Source organism: Festucalex cinctus, chromosome 7 (assembly GCF_051991245.1).
Source record: "Festucalex cinctus isolate MCC-2025b chromosome 7, RoL_Fcin_1.0, whole genome shotgun sequence".
In the NCBI taxonomy this organism is placed as follows: Eukaryota; Metazoa; Chordata; class Actinopteri; order Syngnathiformes; family Syngnathidae; genus Festucalex; species Festucalex cinctus.
Window position 1 is genome coordinate 5433623 of NC_135417.1, and position 12167 is coordinate 5445789.

At 37.6% G+C, this 12167-nt stretch overlaps 1 protein-coding gene across 4 annotated transcripts in view; it reads right to left on the reverse strand.

Moving 5' to 3' along the window:
* The window catches only part of ptprub (protein tyrosine phosphatase receptor type Ub), a 225356-nt gene that overhangs the window by 9880 nt on the left and 203309 nt on the right, over positions 1-12167 (reverse strand). For all 4 annotated transcript variants that reach the window (XM_077526325.1, XM_077526328.1, XM_077526327.1 and 1 more), the window contains 2 exons: positions 9514-9828; positions 4394-4519 (listed from right to left, as the gene is read on the reverse strand). In XM_077526325.1, coding sequence (XP_077382451.1) covers positions 4394-4519; positions 9514-9828 — 441 coding nt within the window. The remainder of the gene's footprint in view (positions 1-4393; positions 4520-9513; positions 9829-12167) is intronic.

Below are 12167 nucleotides of genomic sequence, written 5' to 3' on the forward strand. Positions count from 1 at the left end.
CATGATACCAGGGAGGGCAACCTTTCCTGACAAAAGAGCCAATTTAAGACAAATAAAACAATGTGGCTGGAGCTGCAAAACATTTGAACATTATGATGACCAAAACAATGTTGTTAGTCTAACGTACTTAGAGCCCAAGAGCTAATTAGAGTTGCACAACACCACAAAACTGTGCAGCATCCAATTCATTTTCTTCTATCCATCCATCATCCATCCATCCATCCATCCATCATTCATCCATCCATCCATCCATCATTCATCCATCCCATCCATTCATCCATCCATCCATCCATCCATCATTCATCCATCCGTCCATCCATTTTTTTGAACCGCTTGCTTCCCACAAGGGTCGTGGGGGTGCTGGAGCCTATCCCAGCTGGCTTCGGGCAGTAGGCGGGGTACACCCTGAACTGGTTGCCAGCCAATTGCCATTTTCCTCGACGTTGTTGTAATTTTTCCACATTTCCCTTTTCATATATTTTTAGACTTTTCTGCCTTTCTGTCAAATTTATGACATTTTCGGCAATTTTATGACATATGGTAATTTTGTATTTTTTTTCCCTTTTAAAAAAATAAATAAAAATTTCTGCCATTTTTGCTAGCAATTTTCTGACATTTTTGGCAAATGTGTCAGCATTTTATGGTATTTTGGGGGATTTCTTTTGTTTTTTCAACATTTTATTTTCTGCCTTTTTTTTTGTTCATTTGTTTTATTCTTGTTTATTTATTTATTTATTTATTTTTGTAATTCCAAAGCCTTTTTCTGGTACGTTTCTGCCGTTCTTCTTTTGTTTTTGGACATTTTATAGTTACTTTTTTTTTTCTTTTTAATGGAAATTTTACAGTAATTTTCTGCTTTTCTTCTTCCTTTTAGGATGTTTTATCATCACTTTTAGAACATTTTTAGGCAATTTTTAAAAAAACGTTTTCATCTACCTTTTGTCTTTTTTTCTCAGAACTTCAAAATTCGGACTTTGACATTTTTTAAATATGTAATTATTCATTTTTTCATTTAATCAATTCATTTAAAGAATATTTTATCTAAAAAAATAAAAATATGTAAAAAAAAAAAAAATTATTTCTACTTTTTTCAAATATTATTTTTTTTTAGAGATCCACAGGGAGCCAAAGGCGAGGGACTAAAGAGCCACATGTAGCTCCAGAGCAGCAGGTTGTATTTATTTTTAACCACTGATAAGTAACCTTACTTACTTTTGTGGCTGGAACGGATTAATTGCATTTCCATTCATTTCAATGGCAAATATTACCTTGATTTATGAATGTTACAAACAGGCTCACGTTGCCAACTAAGTTCACAACTTGAGATTTCACTGTATTAAAAAAAAAAAAAATTTAAACTAATAAAAACATAATAAAAACAATTAATAAAATGAAACTAAATAAAAACTAACTGAAATGAAAAATCCCAAACATAATCATAACCCAGGTATATGCTTAATGTAAGTTTACCTTAACATGCACTGATATATATTTTTTTAATTGCATAATTGCTGATCATTATATTGCAAGTCACTCTGCAATTCCTTCCTGACAAATGAAAGTATTCTTCTTTTGGCTCTCATGTATTTGCAGCTGCATCCAATTTTTTTTGTTTTTTTTGTTGCAACTGTCGTTTACTAGTTGTGTTTGAGCGTTCCCCAGGCTGCCTGCTGGCATTCTCAGCTGTGCTCAGTCAGCACAATGACTCGGAGATATATGGGTCTGCAGTAGCAAGTGGCACACCAACTGGAAATGTGTGTGTGACAGAGGGAGTTCTCTGCGTGTTCATAACCTTGCCCTCAAGACTCACCTAACACTTAAGGAGCAGTCGAGAAGTGTAAGTCATGCAAATTGGCTCCGCAAAGACATCAATGACACGGGGAGGAATTGCTTTACGGCCCTCACGCTGGCCTGTTTTTTCTTTCCCACACGCTTCTTAAAGCCACGCGTTCACGTGCTTACGCCGCATTTCCATTGGCTTTTTCCCTCCATACGGCACACGCGATTGTCACTTTGCTTGCAAAATTCCGCGTGCCCGAGCGAGAGAGGGTCAACACAAGGGCAGATGACAAAGGAGGTGAGGACGGCAATCACGACAGGAAGTTGTGGCGCCGCTTGCGAAAAAGCGGGGACACCTTGCATGCAGATTTTCTTTTGTAATTGCTTGACAGGGAGCAGAATTCATGCATGCGTTTATGCAGATTTCAGCGCATAAAATCTCACCTGCGTACGCACAATCAACATAATGAAGTGTGTGGGGGAAAAACATGAGCTCATGTATGCAAATTTTGGTTTGGTGGGAAAAGAGCAAATCTAAAACATTCCCTTAAAGACTATTTTTTTTTTTTTTTTAAGCATGACATGGCATTGTACAAATACAAAAGAAAACTGAGGCCTGAATTAATATCCTACGTAAGTTGTATTTACAGTATGTTTTGCATCGAGAAATATGCTCTCTAACACGTCATTGTAATGAAAAAACATCCATCTAGCCATTTCCTAAATCATTTAAAATGTCTAATTTAAAAACGTATACAAATATCATTGTAAGACATTATTTTCAGTCACATAAACATTCAAATCTTAAGACGTGTTACAATGCATTTTAACCTTACTGTGAGCAGATGTGGGCTGGACAAAAAAAAAGCAAAAAAAAAAAAAGCTGATTATTTTAAAGTAATGAATTTCATGGCAATTTTTTATGAATTTATTAACTAATTAATTAACAAATTAATTAACTCATTCACTCCCAGCCATTTTCACTGAAGCAACCCTTTTCGCTCCCGGCTGTTTTACTGGATTTTGACTGATTTTGCAAGGCCCACAGGATATTGTGTTAAATTGCTATAAAAAAAAAAATGGAACCTACAAAAAGAAATGTTAGAGCCTCTTCTTTCATCAGGGAAAAAAAAAGTATATTTGTAACAGTTTCCGTTTTGCTGCAATTAGCACAAGTTTAATCATTATTCACAAATCTGTTGAAAACAATTAGGAAAAACTGCTGGTTGCAACATGGCCCTGGTTGATCTCTTATACTCTGCTGCCACCTGCTAGCCGTTTTTTGTGATAACTGCCATTGCTTGAAGCGACCTCTTCAGGTCAGAAACTACATCAAAGCTTTCTGTACGCTCCAGCATAAAAAAAACAACAACGTATAAATACGTTTTTGGGTCCATGGAATCATGTTTTGGGGAGCGAATGAGTTAATTAATTTAATATTTTAACTTTTAAAATGGCCAGAAGATACGAGTATCGGCTACTTACCTTGAAATAAGGCCTGCTAACAGCCAGATACAAATGCCTTGTTACTCAATTTTTAGACAGATATTTTTTAAACATATTATTAAATAAGATTTGTGGTTTAACATGTAGGTTTATAGATCTCCCTCAGCCCGCAAACGCCGACATATGATATTCCCATGAAGGAAGAGGGAATTTTCATGGGCCTACTTTAAGTCACTGTGAGCAATTATTTGGTGGTCTCCTGATTGGTTTGACAGAATAAATCAAAGTAGACTTTGGTTCATCGTATCAGGAGGAATAAAAGTGAAATGACAAAGTGACTTTGAGAAAAACATTGAGAAAAATATGAAGCAGTTTCTATTAAGATCTTGTCTAGTTGAAGGCCATCAATTTATTAAATCTAAGTTGAATGCATTAGCATTCAACAGCTGTTTTGGTGAAAGTAATCCAAAACGTAGTTTTACACACAAAAAGACCCAGCAAAATAACATTGATATTCATTATTCATCCTGCCATTGTCTATATATTTCTATATTATCTACCCAGTTGACCTCATAACAGTTACGTGTGATAATCCGAGCTGACTTAGTTCAAGAGGTGGTCTACAATTAACCTACCATGAATGTTTTTAGACTGCGGGAGGAAGACGGCGTACCGAGAGAAAGCCTCCATAATATAATATATGTACTGTATAATGTACTGTATAATACATTGTATTTTTGAAGTAACTGCTATAATACAGTCGATGAATAACCTGACACAAATTTGTGGGCTGCATTTTCAAATTAATTTACAGAAGTTGAGAGATGCAGTCGAGTACGCGCGGTAAAGCACGATGAGATGAAGAGGCCAAGGCTGTCGAAATCCACCATCAACTTATGCATTCCGCCTTTCAGCTGGCACGCACACACAAAGTAGTTGTATAGAAATTCAAATCATTCCCCTCAGACTTCAGCTTTTTTTTTTTTTCTTTTTTCTTCTTCCCAGACAAGCCTACAGTACTTTGACTTTGAGATGACTCACGTATGGTCCACAGCTCATGCATTTCTAATAAGCTTATAATAATAAACTATCACGTGTGAACGGAGCAACATGACAAGTGCATGTGTTGCTTTTTTTTTTTTTTTTTTTTTTTCCTGATGATGCTCACCCTTGTGACGTTCTTGACCCGAAACAGGCGCGTGATGACATCTTCATCAGCTGACATGGAGAGGAACTCCACCTCCATGGGGCCATACTGCTGCAGACCGGGCTCCGGCCAGTACTGGACGCACGGCTACAGGTGGGACAACGACATCATTTCATGAGAACGGTAGCGTGGACACTTGCGCAGCCATTTGTATTTTTCTTTCCATAAGTTAGCCTAAAAGAACTGCACAACCTCCTAAATGGGAGCAGTACGGGGGTGGGAGTATTCTGGACAGGACAGGATTTTATTTGACTTTTTTTACTATGGTCCAGGACTGGGACGGGAGTGAAAATCCTGATTAATTACAGATTAGACAGACAGATTAGGAAGCTGGTCTAACATGACATATTTCATTCATAAATACGTGAACAGTTGGCATCAAACCCTCTGAATTATTACATCATATTTTGTTAATCATCAATTAAGACGGCTGTGATCACTCCCGCAGCGGCGTCGCACCCCCTCTCGCAGATCTGCCAGCCTGCGCTCATATGTGAAATTACCAACATTGGGTCTAACCTGCCCCTGCAGGATTTACGCCAGTAATGAAAACAGATTATCAAGATGGCCAGAATGTTCATGCCAAATCGTCTATTGAGTGATACTTCTTTGGGTACATTTATGAAATAAATAAATAAATAAATAAATAAATAGATAGTACATTTGAATAATCTGATAGAAATATACTTATGTCATTTTATTACCATTTGTGTTTAGTGGGCAAACTAAGGAAGTTTTCAAAGTGTGAGCTAATGAAGTATCCATTCGGATATAAAATACATCAATAAGAGCGATAAAGTGTGAGTGCGCCCAAGCAAACAGTCTTAACGGTGACAGTAAAGATGTTTTACACTCTAGGGTACGGTATAGCTTCGATAACTCAAGAGGCTGGCTAAAGAACTCGGATTTGTTTATCAGGCAATTAAAGCTAAAGCCTATAAAACCGAGGCAAAATAGCCCGTTCAAACATAAGCCTTTCAATTAATGAATTTGCTCTCCTTCTGGGAATGTGGCGACTCGCGCTATGACTGAGACCTCGTCGCATGTATTTGTCAAAACAAACAATTCAAGCTACAGTAGTTCGTCTTGTGTGAAGACGACTATCCAAAGTCCCCCTCAGCATCAAACAATGCCGCTTGCATCTGGTAGTTCAAGACACCAAAGTACACAACCAGTGGCCAGTGATAAATTATTCTCTTCCTAGTTCCGATACGAGACATCATGAACTCACATCAGAATATTTCAAATGTACAATCAAAACACTTAAGTATCCGCAGAACTTTGATATGAAGGGACGCAAAGAAGAAACGTATGCACAATGTATGTCAGCAATTATTTATGATATGTGAGGTGTGTCAGAAAAGTTTCATGACTGCATCACTTTTGTAGTTTAGATTTGAAATATACTGCATCTTTTGCTGCGCCAGTCGAGGAATTTTCTGACACTCTTTGTATGATAAGATTCAAAGTCAAGTCAAGTCAAGTCAAGTCAAGTCAAGTCAAGTCAAGTCAAGTCAAGTCAAGTCATGTCTATTTATATAGCCCTTAATCACACAAGTCAAGTCATGTCTATTTATATAGCCCTTAATCACACAATAGTGTCAAAGGGCTTCACATGCCCACAGTTGACAAATACCAATGACATCCTCTGATCGAACCACAAAAGGGAAAGGAAAAACTAAAAAAAAAAAATCAGGTGAAAAAAACAAGAAAAGAGCGTGATAGCGTGTTTCTGACTATAAAACTTTTAAAGAGGAAGTCAACCACCCCCCCCAAAAAAATTCTTGACACTAATATGTTATTATGCGTTCTCAATAGTGTAAGCAAAATCCCGCCATTTTTAATCACTATCGGGGGGGGCGGCCATTTTGCCACTTGCTGTCGACTGAAGATGACATCACAGTTGCTCAGAGCTCATGCAACAACCAATCACAGATCACCTGTTTTCTGAAACTGGCTAATCACAGCTCATCTGTTTTCTGAAGCTGAGCTGTGATTGGTTGTGTCAGTCGACAGCAAGTGGCAAAATGACCGCCTCCTAAAATGGACACAAACGGCTGGATTTTGCTGCATAACTCATAGCCTATTCCGCAAATGTTATATTAATCAGAATGTCATGTTTAGGCTGTGAGGTCACACAAAACATAATATTGTCAAGAAATATATAAGGTTGACTTCCACTTTAACTCATTCGCTCCCAGTCATTTTCACAGACGCAATCCCGTTCGCTCCCAGCTGTTTTACTGGATTTTGACTGATTTTGCAAGGTCCACAGAATACTGTGTTCTATTGCTATTTTTAAAAAAAACAAAAAAACATGGAACCTATCAAAAGAAAGATTAAAGTCTCTTCTTTCATCAGGGAAAAAAAAGTATATTTCTATCTATTTCCGTTTTGCAGCAATTAGCATTAGAATATAGCTAAGTTTAATCAATTTTCATAAATCTATTTAGAATTGTGAGTAATTGAGCTTTTTTTGGTTGATCTCCTTTGCTCTGCTGCCACCTACTGGCCGTTTGTGAAATAACTACCATTTCTGCAACCGTTCGTTGCAGTTGAGAGGCTGCTCTAGCATTAAAAAAAAACAAAACAAAAAAAACAAAAAAAACGTATAAATATGTCTTTGGGACACTTAAAACAAAAAACAAAAAAAACGTATAAATATGTCTTTGGGACACTTAAAACAAAAAAACAAAACAAACGTATTTCTAAGTTATTGGGAGCAAATGAGTTAAAGGCAGTTCATCCGCTATACTGGGAAGAGCTGACGCATGTAAAGGCAGCCTATATTTCACGCGGGTTACAGGAGCAATGGAACAACAGGAGGTGCCCGGACGCAGCAGGCTGCTGTTAATAATAGCAGAGAAGAAGAATGAGGTGGGGAGCTGTAATGTTCTTTATGAGATTGCAGCAAGAAGGGCGGCAGAGAACTCCAATCCCTCAAATTAACTCCCCAACAGCGCTCATAACAGAGTATTGTGATTAAAAAAAAAAAGTGGCAACAACTCTATTTTCAGGCAAGACCCGAGAAGTGCTTCACTGCACTGAAAGAAACAAGAATTTTTTATTTTTTTTTTCCAGGGAGTTGATAAAAACTGGGAGAAACTTACCTACAGTAGCGACTCAACATGTTGCAGTTATTGCATATCTGCTTTACAGAAGCGAGCGTAACGGCGTGCATGTTTTAAACATAAGAAACCTCTCGACTGACTCAGAGCAATTTTGACCAAGATGAATGTTTTAGCGCGAGCTTCCACGTTTTCAGGCCGGTGACACAATCAAATATGGATTTTAAATGTGCACTGGGCCAAGTTTGATTATGCAAAGGTCGTAAAGTGTTTCATTTGTAAATGCAATCTCGAGCGCTGTCTACTTTCAAACGGCAAGCCTTTCATTATCTCTTACATTTTCAATGTATTTCTTTCACCTTGATCACGACTGATAATTCCTTCTCTGTTGTCACGACGACATGAAGCACAATTAAAATCTAACAGGCAATAGTGCGGCGGCGGCGGAGGAGGAGGAGAGAAGACATGCAGCATGCTCGAGTCTGAGATTGAAAAAGTGGGGCAGCAACAAAAAGAAGCCTGCGATGGGGCTGGAGGGCAATACGAGCCTATTCTCCGGAGATGGAACTTGAGGAGGGGGGAGGAAAAAGTGGGGCGGGTGTTATCTAGTCGTTCCTTGAGATCAATGTGGTCAGGGATCAAAGGCAGACAAAATGGCATGAAGGAACTAATCCCAAGCACAGTAAGGCGCAGATGGAGTGATGGCAGAGGGTGGGGGGAAAAAAAGTTTAGAGTGATGTAAAAACTAGGGAGAAAGTGTCAACTGGTGCCCTGTAAGTCAACGGTAACATGTTTTCATCAAAGTTCATGTCTGTATGTGCTGTGTGCCTGAAGTTTTTATTTTTAATTTTTGCAGGTTCACACTATGCTCCCCTGTTGGTCACTATTTTTCATTTTTCTTGGACGCGATGTGATTGTTAAGTCAATTTTGTTGTTCTGTACATCCACATGAGCAATAACCATAAAGGCATTGGGCATTTTTAAGAATCATAACAATAAGTAATTATTTAAGTTTTCATAGATGCTTCTAACCCTGGAAAATGTCTATATGTTCTGTTTTTGATTATTATTATTTTTTTAAGTTTAGTTTACTTGGTCATAACAATCAATAATTAAAAAAATATATACATACAATTTTATTAGAGTTTTCAAACAATGATGTCTATTTACCATTTTTTTTTTTAAACTCCCAAATTAAATCTAAAACAAGTAAAATTTTAATACTTAAAATATTTGGAAATTTTAAACAACTTTATTTACTGTCTCAAACAACAGGGAGTAAGTTTTTAACTTTTGAAGATGTTACTGCCCTTGGAAGATCCCTGAACTTTTTATCAGATTTTTAAAACAATGTCTCTTGACTATTTATTTATTTTTTTTACAAATGCTAAATGTTGTTCAATAAAGATATACTTAAAAAAAAGGCTGGCGTTTCTATTTTTTATTTTATTTTTGATGCCAATATTTTCCCTTCTCGTGAAAATGAATATCGGCTCTAAATAATGATTATCGGCGTCCTTGACTACTAATAATCGGTATCCGTTAGGGATGGAGCGATAAGGGCAATATCGTGATATTGTGATATTAAAACCGGCACAATATCGTCGTTGTCATGTTCACAATATTTAAAAGGAACATTTGTTAAAACAGTCATGTTGATTTCCATTTGTGCAGTTCTAGCTCCCTCTAGTGGCTAGTTTATTAGTGCAATTTAATTTTTATTCGGGATGTTTTGGCCTTCTATGTTTAAAATCAATGCTAAATGTCAGATGAAGGGGAACTTAATTTGCTTGTGAAGCGATCAATGTGTGCTTGCATTAGCAAGTAAGTGCCTCAATATTGTTATTAGAGATTTTAGGTGGTTTATATGCATTGCTGTTATGTACAAAAGCACAATATTGTGTTATTTTTAGTTTGTTTCTATGGATATCGTTACATCACTAGTATCCGTATCGGCCCTGAAAAAACATATCGGTCTATCTCTAATTCATTCATTCAACTCTATGACCTCACCCAGGCGGAATTGGACTGATTCAGCTGGTTGAGCATGACCACCGCCGTGCAGCCGTAGTCAAAGACCAGCCTCCAGAAGTCGGCCGTGGTGCCGGGCAGAGGATGCGGGGTCACGATAAAGGCGGCTTGCTGGTGGAAGCTGTCGGCCAGCGCGGCGTTGATGTAGTTGTTGCTCTCCCCTTCCGTCGTTACCAAGAAGGCCAGGGCACGATCAGGCGGAAGAACGTCCATGCTGCGGTTCTTTTCCCGGTTTCTGGGCAACAGGGCGATGCTGCACTCCTCGACATCCAGGTGCGGAGTCACGGAGTTTAGCGTCTGTGAATGGAGATGTGAAAATGGTGAGGTACTGAAATGTATCAAGCTATAATAACCTTGATGAGCGTTATGAAATTAATAACAACCCTTTGCTCCCGGCTGTTTTACTGGATTTTAACTGATTTTGCAAGCCACACAGAATATTGTGTTTTATTGCTATAAAAACATGGAACCTACCAAAAGAAAGATTAGAATCTCTTCTTTCATCAGATTTTTTAAAAATAATTTGTATCTGTTTCCATTTTTGCAGCAATTAGCATTAGAATATAGCAAAGTCTCATCATTATTCACATTCCTGGTGAAAACACTGACAAAAAGAGCTTGTTGCAACATGGCCCTGCTGATCTCTTATACTCTGCTGCCACCTGCTGGCCGTTTTTTTGTAATAACTATCATTGCTTTAAGCCACCTCTTCATGTCAGAAACGGCATCAAGGCCTTCTGTATGCTCTTCCACAAACAAACAAACACAAACGTGTAAACACGTTTTTGGGGGTGAAGGATAAAGTATTAAAAAACGTGTTTGCACGTTTTTGGGTTGAATGAGTTAAGGAAGAAAATCCAAATACAGTGAAACCCCAGTTTGTGGCTGCAAATTTGTATTCTGTGGTTATAAATAAGGATTTTGTGCGCATTTCGTATCTATATTATGGAAACAATTAAATAAATAAATTAGGGGTGTCAGGCGATTAAATTTTTTAAGCACAATTAATCAAATGTCTTCGATAGTTAGCTCACGATTAATCACAAATTTTATATCTGTTCTAAATGTACAATACAATATTTTTTTTTCAAAGTTTTCATAAACATAAAAAGTGGACTAAAATGTTAAACTAATAGAAATATGGCTGCATCTTTTAGTCATTGATACAGTAATTTGATAATAATTCATAAAATTGAGTTAAAATTCATGTACTCTCCTGTAAAAAGAAATGAAAGTGATATTGATTGGCGTTGGTCATTTTCTGCCACTAGATAACATAATTGCATTTGTAGGATGCTGACAGCTCAGTGAGGTATCTAATCTTGAACATGAAGTAACTTATGAAATTCTGCACATTTTTAAAATTGTAAAATACAACTTGACCCCAGTCTCCACAAATATATGCATTATTATGACATTTCTTAAAGGAACTTTAAATTAACTCAACATTAACGCGCTAATTTTGACACTGCTAAAATAAATAAACAAATAAATAAATTCCATGTTAAGTCTGGGGCTCCGTAAATGTTTAATCAAATTTGTACAAATCTTGTCTTTTAAGGCAAATGCTATGCTAACAAAACAAACCAAACCTTATTATCTAGAAAAGGCTCCACATCAATGGTGGAACTCGGCACATATTTGGCACGAAGCAAAAAAAGCAAAAGCGCTTATTGGGCGGCACGTAGATTTCTCAACAACATTTGGATAAGACGGCAGCATCAATGCAAGGCATGTTTGTAATTATAGCGTCACACTGGTCGCACATGTTCCTAATCCCCAACATACATGCTTCATAATTCCTATGTAGAACACAAGGGATAAAAAACCGCATCAAATTAAAGGAAGTGCGCGAGCGTCCCCAGTTCAGTTTCACTTTGAAATGCTAAAGCGGGATTCCTTGCGGTTGGCGGTCGACACGAGCGCCGCAGCAGGATGGGCGGGGTCGTGAGGCGAGAGGAGCATGCGAGAACACAGCTGGTTCTCTTCTCTCCTTATCAACATCTAATAAAACGTGCAGCGACCGTGTTGTTCCCAACCAAAGATTTTAATGCCGTCACACAGTGAAGTGGCACTATAATCGTGTTGCACAACACGCACACACACGCTTCTGTGGAAGCACATGTGGCGCAAACACAACAAAACAAGCTCATTAAACTACTTCCTGCTTTCTGTGCACATTTCAAAATGTTTTAATAAAGCAGAGCAGCTGTCGCCGCTACCTATCGTTTTATTGTTGTTTCAACTGAACTACAGGATGATTTCAGCGCAATATGGAGGCAAGTGCAACCTACAGCGCGAAGGTCATATTTTTATTTTATCGCCTCCAACGAGAAAATAATACGCTTTCATTGGATTTTGGTGTTTATTGTTGTTGATTAGCATAATTACGTAAAACATTGTGGCAAGGCGGGGCGGGGCCATGGAAGACACCATCAAAATTTATTTTGGTTTGTTGTGGATCATTGCAAGATGAGAATTTTTTCCCCCCGTTTTTGTTTATAATGAATAATGTATAAAACTTAAAAAAAACAAAAAAAACATGCAAGAATGAGGAGGTGGAGTTTATCTCCAAAGGTGTACAATTCTGCATTGATATAAATTAGGATTGATCAGTCTTTGAGGAGATCTGCACA